The sequence below is a fragment of the Bombus vosnesenskii genome, unplaced genomic scaffold (assembly GCF_011952255.1).
Source record: "Bombus vosnesenskii isolate JDL3184/JDL3185 unplaced genomic scaffold, Bvos_JDL3184-5_v1.1 scf7180000013295, whole genome shotgun sequence".
Lineage (NCBI taxonomy): Eukaryota > Metazoa > Arthropoda > Insecta > Hymenoptera > Apidae > Bombus > Bombus vosnesenskii.
In genome coordinates, this window is record NW_022882946.1 from 2,669,506 (window position 1) to 2,690,061 (window position 20,556).

General features: G+C 37.8%; 1 protein-coding gene across 7 annotated transcripts in view; it reads right to left on the reverse strand.

The window, feature by feature from the left end:
* Positions 1-19,166, reverse strand: part of LOC117233464 (protein NDRG3) — a 33,950-nt gene extending 14,784 nt beyond the window's left edge. Inside the window, exons 1-3 of one of the 7 annotated variants that reach the window (XR_004493328.1) lie at positions 18,778-19,164; positions 13,310-13,728; positions 9,398-9,451 (exon numbers count right to left, since the gene is read on the reverse strand). Coding sequence is in view for 5 of the 7 variants with exons in the window: in XM_033493796.1 (XP_033349687.1) it covers positions 9,398-9,451; positions 13,310-13,524 (269 nt within the window). In the remaining 2 variants the exon portion in view is untranslated. Of the gene's footprint in view, positions 1-9,397; positions 9,452-13,139; positions 13,159-13,309; positions 13,729-18,777 lie in introns of those variants that run through there. The other 6 variants (XM_033493796.1, XM_033493797.1, XM_033493799.1 and 3 more) reach the window with 6 other exon arrangements.
* Between the last annotated feature and the right edge of the window lie 1,390 nt (positions 19,167-20,556).

The following is a 20,556-nucleotide window of genomic DNA, read 5'->3' on the forward strand; positions in this document are numbered from 1 at the left end:
AAACATCCGTGGAAACTGATGTTTTATTCTTCGTTCAATTGGAAATATTTTGCCATTATTTCATAACAGCCTATCGTATAATTATTCTACATAAGCAAGGTAGATAATTTCCATTAACGCAACAATTAATTAAATGCTTGAGGCGAGACAGTGTAATGTAAGAAATACTTGAAATCGTTTGTAATTCATACTTTCAAATAACATTTGCATAAACTAGGTTATACAGTGTTAATGAAATTCCAAAAAGTTTTCATATAGCGCATCTGATATGTTCATAAAGATTGTCTATGACAAGTATTCGAATGCTTTCTTCAATTACTATATTTTTCTACAGCTGAACCGTTGATAGCACTTGCTATGCCTACGATGTCGCTAGATATGCGTGATAAAGGGCGTAATCGGACGCGCGCCTACGGAAGGTATGGATGATTTGCATAAAACTCGTGCAAACGCTTAATATAAACGCGTACACGCAAAGCCACGTACTTTATTAAAGAAGTCGGTGGTGTAGTGAGCTTTTTATGGTATCGATCCTGAGGACCACGCCCTATCGAGCATGGCGTTGCTGGTCGGATCGTGTGTTACTGAAGATGGCCCGTGTCCCCGAGACCGTGCATACCACACGCTTGCATTCTATGCGGTAATCTTGTGATTCGTGTGCGCAATTTCCCTTTGACGCCTGCAGTTCTATTCAGCTGTAGAGGACATTAAAGAGGAAACACGTAGCACCGCGTTCTTCTTCGTTAAAGCTTCCGTAATGTTCAAAAGTGCATTTCACTCTCCAGCGAAATGGCCGTTTAAGGTTCGTTTAACTACGCGTTTATTATGTGATCCAGTAAATCAGAGTACTGATTTTCCTCTTTAACGTCTTGACATGTGTATTTATGGCTTTAACGATGATTCTACCATCTTTCGCTTTATTTTCACGACTTATAAAAGGTAGGAACTTAGGAGCAATATATTAGAATAAGATAGGATTATCTGTGTCAGTATGACGTTTAAGTAGAAATAGGTAATTCGTCTTGTAATTCGCTAAATTCGATTATGAACAATCTTCGAGCTATATCTCTTCTTTTTTGATATCTTTTCTTGTTGAATCTAAGGTACACAATATTTTCCCAATTCTCTTATTATTCTACTAAAAATAGTGTCTCATACTGTACAAGTTCCATTATTTTGTGAAAAGATCAAGGTTGAATTTTAAAATATCGAAGCTTAGTTCTTAGAGTTCCAAGAAATTCTAAAGTGCTTCTTGCAATAAAACCAATGGCACGTTTTATACGACCGTCCTTTCGCAGTATCGAGTAAGACGCTTCCTGATTTAAATCGCTAGGAAAAACAAATGATACTCGTGGTGATTAATTTGATCATGTTAACCGTTTAAAGAGTACTTGGGCGATGCAACCCGCGCTCTTTCTCTGTCTAATACTGGAAGAATTTACTTTGACCTGTATTCTTGAGGATTTACGGGGCGACCCAATTTAGTTTACCGGGGAAATGTCAGGATCTCAGGCTTCCCTGCTCCCTACATGCTGACGCTTCTGCAAGTTCGAGCGAGATAAAGGAACGACACCCCCTTCTTGCAGGAATATCAGTGAAAATACCATCCACTGACCTCATAAAGAAGTTACTTTCTTCGTTGGATTCCCGGGGCTGATCCTGCCCTTTTGTTGAACGTTTCTTTTCCTTGCTTTATCATTTAGGAAGGCAGCGTTGCGTAAATTGCTTTTCCAGTAATACCATTCTCGTGTTTCTCTTTTTTCATACTGTTTCTTATATGTAAATGAAAATACTGCTTCTATTTTCTGGAATACAAGCTTCAAAAACGACCTCGTTAGTCAATGTGAATTAATTTCTGCTATCATTTTAATACTCTTTCTGTCACATTCCATATTTCGTTTATTCATGTGGCGCTTGAATGGAGCCGTGATCTCGCAAAAAGAAGAAGATATGGAACGGGATTCTCTCTTTGAAAACGTTGGCACCCACTGCGAAAATATATCTGCAGAAATTATTTCATTAAATTTATACCCGAGATTTATAGACACAGCTGGATGGCGGTAGTTTGATTTTACTTGAAAATCAATACGTTATCCTGCGGACTTCACGATACACGTACAAATGTACTCTCAAAGTAATCATTTGGAGATTGAGTCGCTAAAATGTTTCCAAGTATTCGTTGAAAATGGAACAGCGTTGACAGTTTTTTTAATATTAACAAATGGAAGTTATTTGAAATCGGTTGTACTCGTATTTAAGGCAGAATAGTAATCAGAATATGTTTGAAGGTAATTTTTAGGAAAACTGTTAGTTCGCTATAATTTTTTTAGCACCATTTGGATATGAGAGTTCATTATAAATGGAGCCACATATCTATGTAATTTTAAGAATGACGAGTAAACCATATTTTTTTCAAATTTAAGTGTATTATAGCCTGAACCATTATATTATTGGCTTTGTTGTTAAAAGGAAAATCTAGCCTCGAGAGAGTTAAGTGTCGAACGACATCAGTAAAAAGTTCTTCAAAGTAATTTCTCGCGCCAAGGAATTTCATGATAAATAGATAAAGTCTCGGTTAGATATACAGTACCCCCTTGTTTACACTGATAGAGCATTGCTTGCGAACGATAGTAACCCAACTTTATTCACTTTATTACTACGATCATATTTCTCCGGTAACGTACACCATAATGTTATTACACAAACAGGTGTTGAAACGAACGTTTAAGATTCAGCACGAAGAAAAACATAGAAGAAGAAAAACGAGGTTCACGAGAGAAATTTATGTAAAATACTGTAATTTATATGCGAATATCAATATTATTTTTCAATATTTTAGAATTTCTATGTGTATTTTTCAATACAAGCGAGAATGATTAAATTCATACAGAAAATATTCATTGCAATATATATTCTGTACAGATATTTACTTTATCGAATGCTAGATTCTTATTAGCATATCTATCCAATAATGATAACTGAAAAATAAATGGTCTCACCAAAGTTTTTTCATTTACTTTTTTACATTCTAAGACTAGGACATAATAAAAGTCATCTTCGTTGAAAATACGTTCCATAATTGCAAACGAGAATCCTAATAAGGAAGAAACCTACTAAAGGAAAAGGAAGAAAGTTATTACTATCGATCATCGTCCGTGAAGCGAACGAAATTTTAAAGATATCGAGTGCTTCATTTTATCTTAATTGAGTGTTTTCTAATTTCTCAAAAAGATAATAAAAACGATTTCTATATTTTTATGACGAAATACGATGTAATCTAAAAATACATCCAATAACAGAATAATATAACTTGAAGTATACTTCTTGTGTAGATTTAACAGCCTTCTTTTTATACCTCGATGAATTTAACTTTATCTCCCATAAACGCGATATTACGTAGGTTAAAGTCTGTAGGTTATTACTAGATTAAGATTTTAATGCATTTTAATGACTTTTAAAGGCGAAAAAACGCACAGAATGTACATAAAATTGTAAGGATATGTAAAATATTCAAGGTATAGTATATTTGTAAGAAATATTTTCTAGATAAAATTACTTAGGCTTCAGTTTTTAATTTAAGTTAGAATTCCATTTTCCCTCCGTTTCTTTCTATCACTGCTTTCTTAAAAAAGTATTACTTGTTTTAAAAAGATATTATACGTTTCACAGCGAACTGCACTTGCCTTACATTTGATATTTCCTTTAGAATAACAGTATGATTTTAACAATATCGCTCTTTTTGAAAATTCATTCGTTGAGATAACTGGTTCTTCTGCTTCTAAGTTGAGCTGCGAATTATCGTTTCCAACCTATTACGTTAATATAATGATCTCATTAATTCTCCAGCTGTTCTAGTTTCCGGTTAAAGATTAAACGGTACTTGTAGTGGTTCGAATATATCGTTTGAGTTCACTTCATTGAATTTCAAAGCACAGCAAATCTGTCTGTGTGTGGTTTCCCGCATCGCTAGCACGTCGCACTATCATTTCCGGTGCAAGTTAAATCCGGTTGTGTTCCTGTCCCAAGTTGTCGATGAAGATAGTAACCATAAAAGTATGTTGTCAACGTATTTTTGCGTTTTCCTTTCTGATTAACTTTTATAATTATTTAAAAAGCCACTGATTCGCAAACATTCGATAAGTCAGGATTACGATTATTACGAAGCAAGTTGAAATAAAAATATTCCGGCTTTGCATTTCACAAGGTATTCGAACAAAACTCATCGATTCAATCATCTACTTTTCCGTGACAGCTGCTTAGTTTTAAAGTTCCAATGCTCGAAGAAATGGGGATTGATTATTCCAGGATGCGGGCGAAGATGCTGGAATATCGGTTATGCAAATTCTAGACGTCGGTTTGCCTTCCAGGATCCCTCTTTATTTAAAGAAGCTTCGTAGATGCATCGACGATTGGATAATACGAACGAAAATGGATTTCTAAGACCGCAACGTTGAAAATCTGATAGACAGAGGCCTGATAAGATTTTCACGCGAATCGGACGTTCTACTGCTTTTTTTTTCAACTCCGAAATTGCTTCGTGTTACGTATACGAAAAGAAAAAGTATTCGGTGGAAGGTGTTCGCGGGAATTGCGAAAAACTCCTGAATAGACACAATATCCCTGAAAAGCAGGATTTAATCGGCGGCTGCCTTCAATGACTTAGCGGGCAAAAAAAACGGCAGAACTTTTGAGGTATTCGCATAGAAAGATCAGAGAGCTTTAAGCCGAGCTTCAAATCCGCTTCAAACTCGCTGCAAATTAATCGCGGATACCGTGCCCAGTTTCCTAGTTTTTCCAGAGTTAATTCGAAATTTAAAGTTGATTTAAATTTTAGGTCAAATAAACGTCGACGCGTGCTCGAAACTGGAGCGGTTAAAACAGATAGCGAATCCATTGAAACAGTATCTTTTATTAGGGTTCGTGTATCACATTCTGTGAAATTTACAGCGTGAACGATGTTAATGAACCTCGTTAGTCATCAGATATATTATATCGTAGAAACAATAATATATTATATTTATTTATTAAATAATATATATAAGAGTCTGTGCTAAAACAGACGAGGCACATTATTCCATCGATCATGGCATAAATTTTTGATATCGTTAGGTCACGAAGATATTGAAAAAATATACTATTGACAATTAGTTTAAGAGCTAGACATTTTCAGATTTTTCTACCTTCAGATTTTTTATTTTCAGGACAGTCATATCTCGTTGTAACGCGTGCTAATGAAGTCTCGAAATAATGTATTCTTTAATGTTTTCTATAGCAAATGTTCAAACACTTTCCTTAGCCTCGTTATACATATATTAAAAAATCATTGCAATTCCATTATCAATTGGATAATCTTCTTGGCGAGTAAACAAAAAATTTATGAAAGCACACCGAAACACGAAATAAAATTGCTGCGGTTAGAAGTAGAAACATGTCGTATACGGTTTACGGTACCTGTCGAGATTCGTAACGCTTACCGAAGAAGAGAAAATGGTGGATTCGTAAGAAACCATTCGATCGATAAAAACCAAGCTAACCACCACGAAGGAACACTCGATATCCCCGTCATTCGATATCTCGTTTGTATCCTTTTTACCGATCGATTAACCGAGCTGCACATGACGTTTTTTCGTCAGCCAGTCCTCTGTCGCAGAGAGACGCATGTAAGACGAGGCTGTCGGGAACAGATTGATTTACGTCTTTCCTTTCTGCAGTCAGGCTTTCTTTCGAAAACCAGGCGATCTCGAACGATTGCTCGCTAAATCTATGCTGAATGCAGAGCACGATTCGCTAAAGCCGTTTCACCCAGAGAAAAATAAACTTTAATCGCTTCTAAAGATAAAAATTGATCGAATGCTGAACGTCGAGAAAAATGCATCTCAAAATGTAATATAAAGAGAAAAATGAAATATGGTCTATCCATACCATGCATTAACTTCAATCTCACAACAATTCGTTACCTTTCGTTCGCCTCCGATCCTCGAAGAGTCGTTGTAGGGTCTTTGTTTTAATTTTCAACTATTTCGTGACCTCCTCTCTAGTTTCATGCGCACTCGCTAATTATGCAACGTAGGTACCTCTCTCTGTTATTGAAACTTGTCTGCCTCTAAAGGACACTATGATGTTGCACGAGAATTGAATAACGTGGGATTTTCCGTTTTCGTTAATTAGTCGCTACAATGATCGGGATTATAACGCAATGGCAGCGTATAAGATATTTCAGTACAGTTGTTAATTACTAATTAGAGAATTGCGAATTTACCTTCACTTTTTTACCATATTCTCGTTACAGACACTGTTTATAGAAATGTATACTAATATACCTTATTATGGATTATTAGGATATAATTAAGGTTACGATCGGTATCCTGGTTACGTTGCAATCCAGTTGCTGTATGAAGTAATTTCATATTCGTGTTGATATTTCTCTCATTTTAATAACGAAACACGTGACAGAACAAAACACGAGCCAATATTCTAGAAGAGTACGTCTCGCGGAAACCACAATTTCATACGATGGTGTAGAGTTTCCGATTTTCTAATGCTTCGATCACGTTACCAATGATATCTCTTTAAGAGAGACAGAGATGGTTTCATTGTTTTTATCGAGTGGGAAATTGAGCTAAGTCCCGAGGATCGTACAATTCAGGTGAATCCGGCGTGTTGCCAAGTGGCACAAAAACGAATTTTCAGCGAAAGTAGAACAAAATGACGTATGAGTTCACAAAGTCGTGTCACAAGGAACTCTTACATTTTAATGTCCTGCTAACACCATTTATCATCACGCGTGTCTTATACCGCAGGAGTGAATAAGTGTCAACGAAGGATATGTGCGTATCTATAGATTACTACGTTACGATATCCTAAAAGGCCATATTTTTCTTTTGAATTGAAAATGAAATACTGCGATGCAAAAGAGAAGTTAGAAAAATATATAAAGCAAAGAAGATGAAGTTTGGCGTCAAAGAACCGACACCGACAATTTTCCAAATATTTTCCAAATATTATCTCTGAATTGCATATCTCGAGTTGCAAAACGAAACACAGTCGATTTTCTTCCTTTTCGATTTAAGATAAAGTACTTCGGAGAGTCAAAGGATAAAAGATTAAACTTGATGTGGAAGAACTGCATTCCTCAAATGTCGAGATTGTTCAAACATTTTTTAAATATTATCTCTAAATTGCATGTCTCGAATTTCAAAACGAAACACAGTCGATTTTCTTCCTTTTCGATTTAAGATAAAATGCTTCGGAGAGTCAAAAAGAGGCAAAGGATAAAAGAAAAAACTTGATGTGGAAGAACTGCGTTCCTCAAAGGTCGAGACAGTTTTTCAAATATTTCACAGGCATTATTTATAAATTGTTTAATTCGAATTACAAGATGAAACCACAGATTCAACTTTTCTTATCCGGGATATTATTTTAAGCGATGTATGGCACTGTCAGCTGCCACAGGCTTGTGACACAAATACTACGTTGATCGATATTGCCCATTGCTTTCCATGTAACGCGGAAACTTGGCTCCTATTTGCGAGTAAATATTTTTAAATTGCGCAACTTAATGTTTTCAAGGAGAAATTGTTCCTTTCTCTAATGACCCGCAGTTAATCCTAATTTCACTGCTAACTCCTCCGCAATGGAGATCAATTAAGAAGAAGTTTATTGGTTGCAATTTGAAGTAGGGCGCCAGTCTGTCTGATTACCCAATTTCGGTACAACAGAGAAAAATAACCGGCAACTCGCGCGATTACAAACTCTTCTATTACTTACTTGATCGTTTCAATCAAAACAAGATGCACTCGAAACTTGTACACGATAATGCGCAATTGATCACGTATCCCCAATGCACGCTTCAAGAGTGAATCCATCTCAAAATTAAATTAATTACAACAGAACGTGTCGATACATGTATACAACAATAAATTGCGAAACGTGTTAGGATTGCGATATATTCGATGGCGGAATTCTTTGTCTCGTGGACACGTTCGAGTCAAGCGTCATTATGTACGAACAGATAGAAGCGTAAGTCTCGTAGTTTAATTACGTGGGAACAATACGACGTGTTGGTAGAATTAGAAATTTAATGTCGCGTCGTGCATCAAAGCGGCTGCTGCCGTTTGGCTCGCATTGGCTCGTCGTGAACAGCGTACACGAACGAAGTACATTTGAGATGGTTATGTAACGCAGATTTCATTAAGATTGTCGTGTTAGAAACTGCATTTAAACTTCGCCCATATGCACTCTCTCTGTTACATAGATCGGTTGCATTATTTTATTAAGTAGCTCGAGAATATTGAACACAGGTGATTAAGTGGCTAACTGAGACTCCAATTTGCACTTTATTGTTAACTCCAAGACAGACGTCAAGCCTCAACTCGTAGTTGGCTCTTTGAATTAAAAAGAATACGGTTCGGCGCGCTTGAAAGTAGATAGTTTTGAAGAAACCTTGGAAGTTGAGGTAATATTTGAGAACTGTAATTGTGTCCAAAATTTGTATTTAAAAGGGAGACGTAATTGCGTAAAGTGGTAAACTTTCCAAGAACTTTCGTACTATTTCGACAAAGAGCGCAACGAAGAGAACCGCCAAAGTTCGTTCAAATAATCGGCTACAAGAATTCCATTTTACCGGTGGAAAATCGAGAAAATACTCGCTTTCCGCGGAACCGGTGCTCCAGATACTTTTCAGACTTCATCCCGCTGTGTAATCAAAAATATATTTTCCATGGTGAATAACGAAAACGATACACGGTCATTCAATAAAAGTCAGGAGAAATAGGTCGCACGCAATGCCTCGCCATTACAATTTCATTTTCTCCGAGCCCGAGTTAATGCATCGTATCGATTCGTTCTTGCGTTACAACTTCAGAGAATTGCGATAACTTCAATGGAAAAAAAAACAAGAAAGAGTGGAGGGGGGGGGGGGGGGAAAAAAAGAGAAAAATGTTCGTGCAAATATGACACCGGATCGAAATGATCGTTCTAGATTTTTATATGGAGAGACGTGTCTACACTCGCGCCTCTGACATTATCAGCAATTTATCGAAAGCAAACCTTGACTTGTCTGTACATTTGAAAAAGAGGAGTAACGTTGCCACTCTTAACAACGTAGCTGCCTATTACCGTGACGATCATTCGGCTTTACCGATATCGGGGTCAATGCCAATTCTCTCTGTACGGGATCTGAAAATCCCTACGGGACAGCAGATGGATGTCAATGAATATTACGTGTACGTACAGGTCGCTTCGATCAGCTACTGCGAGTTTCACTCCTGTACAAAATCAACTGCAGTCTACGTACATATATGAGCAGGGTAGATCTATAATACATATACGTATGCCATACATAGATACGTATACCACGCGACTACGTTCTACGTTGTTTGTTTTCAACGAAACTTACCCCAAAAGAGCAGATTTCTCGGGTGTGGCTGCGGTCGGCATCCTGTTTCTTTCCCTAGAACAAAATAGCGGCGAATAATAACAACACCCGGCCCTAGCGGCTTACGGCCTCTACCCGGGCACCAACGACAAATATTAGCAGGCAATATAATTAAAACATTTCAAATACATTATTTTAAAAAACCGATGAACGATAATCTATACCCAAAAGTCTGAATCATTTGTCGTATCAGTATGAAACACGTTTTCCTAACCGCACCTCAAGCATACGCGATATTCTCGAGGTTCCAAGCATTATTTTCCGGTCAACGATCGATCGAAATACATCGTAAATTAATGTCACGTAATTTTCGTTGACTTGAACCGCCCAACGGGGGAAATAGACTTGAAAGACGATAACAAAGTGAACCAGGACGATCGAACGCATCGCTGAAACAAAAAGAAGCTTGGGCTGTTCCCCGCAGAGGAAATCGAGGATCCGTGCGGTTAAGAGACGCGTCGTGCTGAATACGGTTGTCGCCGTTCTCGGAGGATCGACCTCGCAGGAGGATCTCTCGAACCGAGAAGCCGGTTCCACAACGCACGCGCTGTCGTCGCGCGCCACGAAGCACACGCTAATGCAACTCGAGCGTTGCGAGGACAAAGGAACACACATCCGACTACGTGCATGCAAAAAAAGATTACTAGTAACGATAATAACAATATAACACCGGTGATAACTTTACAGAAATCCATTTTCAGTCTTTATATAACGAAACACGCGATGGCACGCTTGATATTCCCCTTTTTGAAACAAATTTAATAATGGTAATTCTTTCATTTTGATTATATGTCATAATATATATTTAAGATTGAAATAATTCTCTGTAACGTTATTTCTTACGATCGATTTAGAATTTATTGAAAATGTTATACGCTACAGCGTAATATGGTAATTACAGTTTTGAAAACACAAGTAATATGACAGAGAAAAATTACATAGATATATGTTTAAGAAGAAAAAACTTCACTGTCAGAATGTGTACAATTTGTTGCTGAAAGGAATTACTCTGATTTAAACGAATGTACGGAAATTCTCAGAGTGTTGTAACATAAATCAAAGCGTATAATAATAATGCATATATATATACATATATATATATATATGCTTTCATTGGTACATGGAATAGTCGGAAGATAAATGTAAATAGCAGATAGATACCGGAAACATAAATCAGAATAATAGCTTCCTATTACAAAGAGCACAGCTTTGTATTCTACTGAACGTATATATCACATTTTTCAAAATTTGAGATTTATATCATATACTTAATCTCAAACATCACACTTCCTGTCTTGCTCGATTCTCTACTATCGAATCAAAGTACACATAACGCTATACGTCACATAATATTTGATCTCGTCGTAGCAACATATAAGAATTCTGATTTAACTTCATTCATAAATATCAAACAGAATTTGTACTGGATTTATTGGAAACTTTTCTCCGCCGATATTACAAATGATATAGACTTATTAATGGCCTGCACTGTAGACTGTAACCTAGATTGGACCATTATCTCTATATGTACACATCTTATGAAACTGATATCGCTATGTATAATTCAAAAACGTCCGAATCTGAAAGGGTTTTCTATCAAAATGAAATATTACCTTAGGTCGTCTAGACAAAATTATACAAATTCTTCGATAAGATATTAAATTCTTTCCTCGATGTCTTTTCAGAGAAAGAGAAATATTAAAATTGCTTTCGCGTTGTGACATCGTTATCCTTAATTAAAAATTCGGTGCACAACAAACTTATCACCAATGTTGCGTTACGACATTCGCTCAGGTTAGCACAGATAAGGCGGCAAAGCAACGAGCACAAACATAAGCGATAAACAGGAAAGCAGAGGAAGTGGAAAAATTAGACAACGAATATAATACACGCGGTACAAGTGCTAGGAAAGGAATGACGTTCATGTCGCACGATGCGGCTTACCTCGTGGCCTGCTTTTGTACCCAGACCGATCAATAGTCGCACCACCAACTTCCGGTCCTAAAGTCCGTCCGTGCTTAGGGTTAAACCAGTCTTTGATTATTCTGATAACAGGGACACGCGTGTGCCTAATTCGATTCGTAGTTAGGCTGGAAGGAGCTCACATCGAGAAGCGATCGCAAGATCGAAATCGTTGGAGCCACATTGCCGTGGTCGCGCTATCGATCCTTAATTATTCTCAGTTATGGAGCACTTGCAAATTCAGTGCGTCGCCATCCAAGAAATTGTGATTGATATTTGAAAAACAAGAACATCGCAGATGCAATTTCTCATTTTCAAATGGAACGATTAAATCGGCTGTTTGTTCCTGAACATTTTTCGTTTATCGAATGTTGGGAAAATCCGAGGTGTTGTCCCGTGGTTTATTCGGTACTAAGGGAACCAGGGAAAACTTTTGTGAATATATTATGTGAAATACATCTAATTGAAATTTCATTAACATTCTAATAAAATATGCATTGTCAAACTCGCCTTTTTTACCAACATAATCATAATAATCGTGTTTCATTACAGCAATAATACAATTTCGAAATACAATACACATAATATATTTATAAAAAATTCCTACGATATTGTTTAAACACAACACGTACTTCGAATACCGTTTTAAGCCACAGTACGAATTCAAGCTACAGAGTTCAACGTAGCAGGAGAAAGGTATTAACCCTGTTGCCGTCATCGAATTATTACGTCTCAATCTGACTCTTGTATCGATAAGAGAAAAGATTTCTACCGTTTTAAAACCAATTTTATAATAAAAAATTGACACGAGAAATTGGACGTACCAGTAACTTCTGTGTCGCATTTTTCTTAAATTAAAAGAAAATAGGTTAAAACAAGATTAAGAGTCGAAAATGATTCAAAGAATGCTGAACGTTTAAGAGAGAAAGGGATCCATCTGCGCAAAATATAATCCCTACATTTATTCCAACAACGATACGATATTTGCAGACAGATTACGAACTTCTTTATAGGTTCCATTTCCGAAGTTCGTTATTGCAAGCAGTTAGTAAGTCAGACGTATTAGTAGCAATAAAATTTAATAATCGAAAAGCCACCATCTCCGTAATTTTCGTCATGTTTCTTCGAAGTACACAAAGTACATTTCTGTAATTTTAGTGACGACCGATTTAAAAAAGCAGCAGGAAACTGTAACGATCGATTCCTCGACGTCCCAGTCCACCACCGTGGCCAATAGCAAAAGCACTCTAACCGTACCGCCGACATTTTCGACCTCGAACCGATCATTCACGACCTCCTTAGCTTCTGCCCAGGTTACCTCGTCATTGATCGAGTTTGTCTTTCAATACGAAATCTCTCTTTGATACGAACAATGCTATCTCACTGAGAAAGTATTCGATAAGCTCTAAGGAGGTTCTTCTCTTTAGTATAGAAATAATTTCAATTCAATTAATCGTAATTTGAATGTCTATGAAGTGACTAACTTAAACCAGCGTATTATATATTCTAAGTAATGCAAAATTATTAACAACGTGTTAGGCATTCGATATCATACAATAAATATATACAGGTATTATAAATTTTATAAGAAGATAAACAATAATAGCATTCCATAAATTACTAAAAGAATCGGATGCACTGTATAACGACTCAATATTTGATAACTCTGTATCTAGATTCTTACTTAAAAGTCAGCAAAACAGATCGTGCATCAAATCTGCTAGTAATCAGAATTACTTACAGAATTACTTCATCCGCGACTTGCGATGAGTAAATCTTGAGTAGAAAGGCCCGAGGTCGAGAAACAACGAAAAGACGAAGCGAAACAGCGTGTCCCGCGACCGTCACCCCTACCTGCCGACCGGTTTTTCCCCTGTATACGCAGACAATAACGTATATATAAGACATTACCTTGAGACGATCGAGACGCTCTCACGGCGGTCCACGATCAGCGGGTCCTTTTTCCTTAGCTCGACCTTGGGCGAGGCGAAACTGAAAGCCTTCTTGACACTCTCGAGGACGCTCTGCCCGGTGGTCTGTGTTTGGTCGACGATCGTTGTACTTTTGTACACGTCTTCGCCCAGGTCGCCTAACGACCTGTACGAAGCGCCAATACCTGCCGGCATGGCGACGTTTCCGCTCGCTGTTGCTCGCCCACGATGATAAAACCCAACCCCGACTCGGACGACCTATTCGGACGTCTTCGACAAGGATGATCCTGTCCACCGTTGCGGTGGATCTACCTCTGACTTCGATGTTCTTCGCCGACACGCGTCCCACGTTGTTCTCCTCTCCGATTGCTGCTTGCTGCTGTTGCCGCGTTGATGATGCTGATACGCGTGCCCGAAGCCGAGATACGCCAATATCGTGCGTCAACAAGGCAAACGAACGGGCAAAGGGGCAAATAAAGAAAACCCAAGATAAAGAGGTTCCATGTGAACGCGCTTAGACTATCGATCGAGGCATTGGCAAACGATTCTCTGATGGAACGGCCATCGACTTCGTTTCAGTCGCAGGTGATACGACGCCACGAATACGGAGACGTAATCCACTGACTTTGATACTTTTACGAGTTAGGAAATCGTATTGAGTAACCGTGGCGGTAAATGTTTTGATATTGGATAGCATTTGGTCACATCTTTTATTGGTTACAAAGTTTCGTTGAAGCATAGTCCGTTTCTTTCGCAAGTGTAAATGTTTTATGGTTGAAACTTGGAAATTTTTTGAATTTGGAGTCATAAATAAACTACGAGTAAGTACGATAATGGAAAAAAATATCATTTGTAGAGTGAGTTATGGATAGTTCTATTTCATTTTTTTCTTGTTTGATTGGTAGAGAGAAGAATATTTAACGTTTAAAGTTTAACCAATTTATTTATTTCCTTCTAATTTCATTTTATTTAAACGGACGTTTAACGAATTTCCGTTTAAGATATCCACGGGCAAACCGTGTCGAAATATAAAACTATTCCAGCGTTTTCAGTAATGTAGATAACTTATCTATGATATGAATGACACGTTAATGATTATTACCATTGGAACGTTGAAATACTTTCACTCAAGCACAGAAGTTATGTTTAAAACTTTCAACTAATAGTCGTTATGTAATACATTATAATTAAATAAAGCAAGGCGATTAGCTTCGTGATTAACCGAATTGTTAAATAATCATATGTAAATATACCGACAGAAAGATATAATCAAAATTTTAGTCTTTTTATAGTATTTCTTTCTACCTATATATTTAGACGTAGATAGTTTACGTGATACGAACCGTGTTAAGAATTTTAATGAGCTTGACTTTAGTTTGAAATTGGGAATTTATAGTGCCAGTCATAGAGCAAGAGTGCTTACAATTCGTACCTCGTTGGAACGCGTACTTACGAGAGGAGAATTTTTCGGTTGAATTCCACAAAAATATGCTTAGCAAGTCAAAGTATGGATTTATGTATATCAAGTATAGTATATATATAATTAACTCGTGTAATTCTTTTGTTCTTGTTTTCAGCCTGTTTTTATTAACCCTCCCATACCTAATTTTCTTAATTACTTCGTTTTCCTCGTTAATCCATTTTCGCTCGGCAATTTCCACTTTCAAAAAAAAAAAAAATGCAGGTTAATTTACTTATATTCGAAATCATTTTAAAGAATATTAGTGACAGATATTCGTTTTACCGTTTTATTTTTATTTTTTCTTTTATATAATCCAATTTCATGTAATACTTACATGAGGTTTTTATTCGTGATTCGACTCAAGTGAACTTTGCGCACGTACAGCTGTATCCACCGACGTTCTCATCTTAATGTATTCAAAATCGAGCAAAACCAAACGCGGTCGAAAGGTATGAATAACACTACAGTCGCTCATTAATGCTGTGCTTCAAGGATCGTTGGAAGTTCGTGACGTCATTATATAGGAGAAAGGACAACTACACCTGTCGTTGCTCGGTTGATATTGCCATTATGTTTTCGATGACTCAACACCAACCACTGCTTATTCCAAACACCATAACTAAATGAAAGCAGGCAGACTGTTTCATAATTACTCGAACTGTTATGCACATATTCACACATGAGCATACACCGATACAAAAATTTAATTGAAATTGCAGAATTTAATCGTCAGAATTTATTTCCATGGTTATTTTTATCGTTTTTTCTCCCGTTCGTGTTTAATCACATATGAAAAGATTGCATTGAAATTGTAGGATTTATTCCTATCATTTTCTATCGTTGTTTCTATAGTTGGTGTTTTCATAACGTAACGACTTTAATTCGATAAATTAGAGGAACGACGAGACCGATGTTGTCTGCGTGCACCTGTCTATTCTTAATTGACGTTCCTTAATTGGGTTCTAGCTAAGAAAGGGACAGATGTTGTGCTTTCAGAACTAATAGGACGTTTCCTGTGTACGCCCTTCCTCGATTCCAGATCTCGATCCACTTCTCGAGATTACGGGATCGCGTCTAAATCATCTAACGCGATATCTTCATCTTTTTCCGAACGTTTGACATTTCCATTAATGTAGAAAGGCTCTTTACCTACGAATAGAATCGTTTTGCCATTACCTCGTCGACAAGTCTCCGCGAAACAAAACAAGAAAACAAGACAAGGAAGAAAGATAGGTGTCAGGAAACATGGCTCGGCATGCACAAAATTCAATGACTTAGTCATTACACATCGAGACATTCATGCGTGGCCGCATGCCAATTGCAAGGTGCAACGCTTGTGCGCCTTTGTGAAAACACGCAGATGCTGAGAGAGAAGCGAAAACGGTGATCAGTGGTCGTGCCAATTCGAAATTGCTACGGAATTGCTCGACCGTGTGCGAAAACATTTTCGAAATTCGAATGATCACACGGTTTACTGATTACACGCTTCGCCGATGATTTTGGACGTGTATTTGCACATGTATCCGAGAAAACAGGCACGTGCATGCAGAAGTTGTGAATAAATAAAAAGCCTGATCGAAGATTCGATATTCAATCGATTGTTATATTTTCCTTATTATTTTGTTACGTGAGGCCTCTTGCATAATAATTTAGTAACTAATATTAGCGAATCAACAAGGTATAAGTCGTAGGTTGTAAACTTTTATTTAAGCTTCTGCTAAGCAATTTTTACGATTATTCGTAATTAAACAAAAATGATTTAAAACAATTTATTGGTATTATTAATCTACAAGTTTTTAAATTTCATTTAAAATGTACTTGCAGAACTTGTCACCTGTTCTCCCAATATAAAATATTCTATTTGACATTTCGAATCTGAAGAAAACTGCAGTTATATCATTTTCTTTCTGCCATTTTTTTCATTCAATTTATAATATTTAATCGTAATTGTTTATGAAAGAATCTATGAAAAATTTATGAATCTATGGAAAATAAAAAAATGCCAGTTAAAACATTTTGATTGAAGTGGATAGTTCTCATTAAAAAATTTCGTACGGTTATCTAAGAGAATTTATTAGTACAGATAATTTATAATTTTACAATTTTATATTGGATCATACAATTGTATGCTTGTTTTATTACCAAACTTCCTCTATCACGTATGACGAAGTTTGTCAATACTGTTAACTCACACTTGTCAAATTTTACTAATAATATTAGTTCAATTATGCAAGAGGACCACGAATTCATTTCGTATCTCATTATTTGCGTTTGGACAAATTCGCATGATGTCGAAGCGACGATAACGATCGATAAATTATACCCGGGCTGGATGTCACGAAGAAAATAACGCCTCGTAACGTAAGCGTTTAATCCGGTCGACGCGACCCGCTTCGCTAAAAAGAAATTTCTTTTCTACGATGTCCCGTTATTGACCGTAAAAACGAAAGCGTAAATCACTTTTTACGGGCACGACCCTCTTCGGAACACCAAAGGGTATTAACGTGGCGATTTGACGGTCTTCCTGTCAATTAAAACCTTCGCTCACCAAGAAATTTCTTTCTTCGACTACGAAGAACGTTATATCGTGCGTTACGCTAGTGACCATCGAGTTCTCGTAACGTGATATAGAAAAAAAAAAAAAAAAAAAAAAAGAGAAAGCGAAAATAAGATCACGACGTTTCAGGGTGAGATTATAAATATACAGTTTAAACGCGCAATTGGTTTTTCATTTTATCGGCGCTCCTCGAAGTTCTATAAATTCTTTAACCCGATAAAAGTACGCGGCATATTACGATTAAAAAAGGGAACACTTGTCCCTTCGATAAACGTTACTTGAGGTAAATACTTGATTTTAAACCCTGCTGTAAATATACATGCATACGTAGAAGCATAGTTTGAAGAATTTATATTTCGTGGTTGACGCGCGTATGGGAAAACAAATCGATAAGAAAGAAGATCGTAAAAAGCTCGATACACGTATGTAGATTGACGAACGAAAATAAACCGATTTCCGTATTAAAGAATGACCCCTGTTTGTTCTACTGCCCGTTAATTTGATATTCGAGCGTAGCCGTGAAATCCCATTAAACTTTTATCACGAACAGGAAGACAGTCGTAAATATTACAAGCTATTGATGAAACGTTCGATTCCAACCTCTCCGATCATTCTCTCGAGTCGTTCGATTAAAATTACTCCACAAACATATACGATGCGTCGTATAACTTATATAAGCTTCGTACGACCGTGGAAACCTAAACTATGGGGATCAGCTGCGGTCTCCGACTCGTATATGCATCTACGTGTGCGTGTGTGTCCACGCACACGTAGGAATTTTTCAAAGACAGAAACCACGGCGATCCATCGTTTTCCTCGAAAGGTAAAATTGCTGCAATAGTAGAAATGTATCGGTGCGCGTTTGAATCGTAGCACAGGAGGGTCGTGTATTGATTTTTCGCGTGGATAGCCGCGTGTATAACGTCTAACCTCGTTTCCCGTCGAGTAATCGCATACCCGGGCTACCAGTGTGACGTATCGAGCTCTCGATCGTATCGCTGACGCACTCGTGCGACAGTCAATGTTAAATCCCGTAGTGGCGGGAGCTGGTTTAAAAAACGTAAGGATGAGAATGGAGATTGATCTCGCAAGGTAAAGCTCGACCTTCTTTAGAATACCCTATGACTCATTTCGAGTAACGTCGCTGTCGGTTATACTTAGTCGCCACAGTTCGTTAAAACAGAAAGAGTCGTGTGAAAATGTGGCGAGGAAATGAACGCCCGAACGCGCGCACATACATACAGACACGGACACACGCACCTACGCGCGTTGAAACATCAGTGATAGAGACGACAAAGGCAAACGCAATCGTCATCGATCGGAATGTTATACGACGCGTTGGGGAATTTCTTTTTATTACCTGTTCGATTCTTGCAAACAAGTCTCGACTAGAAAATTGCGCGTGGTTGGTGCACGACCTGTGACTCACCTCGTCTTGCGCGGCTCCCGCTGCGGAATTCTGGTACCGAAAAAGAGTTGCAGCTTCTCTGCGACTTTCGAACAAGATAGTACGGAAACAGAGACGCGACAGACGATTACGAAGCGTTAGGGATCTTTGTGTTCGCTCTTCTTTCTGTTGCTCGATCCCTTCGCGACAGCTCTCACAGCTAACTCGTGATTTTATCTTTTCGTTCTTTAACCGACGCGGTGCTCTGACGTAACTTTCGTCGTTGTTCCCTTCTTTTCCTTCGTTTGCCCTTTTTGTTTCCGACGTGTGACGTGTGAAAACGCACCACGAGAGACAAGACTAACGAGAGACCGTACCGTGTTCTCAAAGGCACCGCACGATTACTATTGGCCCGAATACACGACTCAGACTACAGACTGGTCAATGGGAATGCGCGTCGCTTCGTGCGCGGTGTAGAGCGGATCGAACCAGTTATGGACGGTTTACCGACATCTGGCTGCAAGATGTAGGATCCCGATACAGGAGGGAAAACATTTACCTGACTACCGGGCAACCTTAATCGACCTTGGATAACACCAACTTTTGTTTTATCCCGAAGAGTTTGCTCCGTCGGCTTTGTAGGAATCCATGATATCTATCGCGCTGTTACTATGTATTTAGTTGCTTTATCAGAGTGGAGTCGCCGTTGCACGTGCTTAGATTTAACGATATATGAATGCAGATAATTTTCGCTATCTTATATTATGTCATCGTGTTTGTTCTGTTTGGTTAAAAAATTTCCTAATAATATTTTTATTTTGCAAGGAAAACAGATATTTTATAAACGAGTCGAGTAACGTGTTGTAATAAGGAAGCATGAACCCTGTGACCGAGAGCTGTAATTATTGTTACGAGATATTCGATGAAGAAATTTGCTACGTGTAGTGTTAAACACGAAGAGAAACCAGATCTATAATCGATCGTTTCTACAACAATTATCGCGAGTCTTAACAGGAACGATCCAGCTAAATCTAGTTCGCAACGACTCGAACGAAAAGCATCGTGCACCGAAGAAAGACTTTGTTAGACACGGTAAACATTCTACGATTTGCACGTTTAATTTATGTCTTGATATTTCTCTTGTTGATATTTCCTAAACTGCTTTTAAACCTGTCGTATTTCACGCGCTCCAAGATTTAGTCAAACAATTCAAATATAATTTTTTAAGTCTTTAATGTCGTTCAGAATTGCGCCCATCACCGTCGTCTTAGAAACGAATTAACGATCAAAGCAAAGCAAAGAATCGAACCAACTGACGGATGCTCTTTTGTAACCGATATGCATGAGTAGCCTATACGTACGATTCAACGTAATTCCAAGTCGTATTACATCGTCGAGCGTAAATCTGAAATTCAATTGCATTCTGGACCGTCACGTTCCACTTTCATCCGCGTCTCTTCCCCGTTGATCAGTTACCATTTACCTCGTTCTCGAGATTAGTCCGCAAGAATCCCGAATCGGTTCGAACACGTTTCTCTTCTCCCTTATCCATTTGTCCCCCTTCCCCCTCTTTTCCTTGTTCTTTCCTCGTTCGATCGATGTTGTTTCTCTCTTTCTCCTTCGTAATCGAGTCAAATATGAGAAGAATGGAACAACGAAACGGAAATGCTCTCGAGAGAATTTAAGGGGGATGGTCTGTTTTATGAAATTCACTTTGACGCGTACGATAGAGATTAAATTTGCGCGGGACAGAGGGGATTCGGCGTTGCGAAGGAATCGCTCTTCTGGATGGGGAGGGACGTTTTCGAATTGGTGGACGTG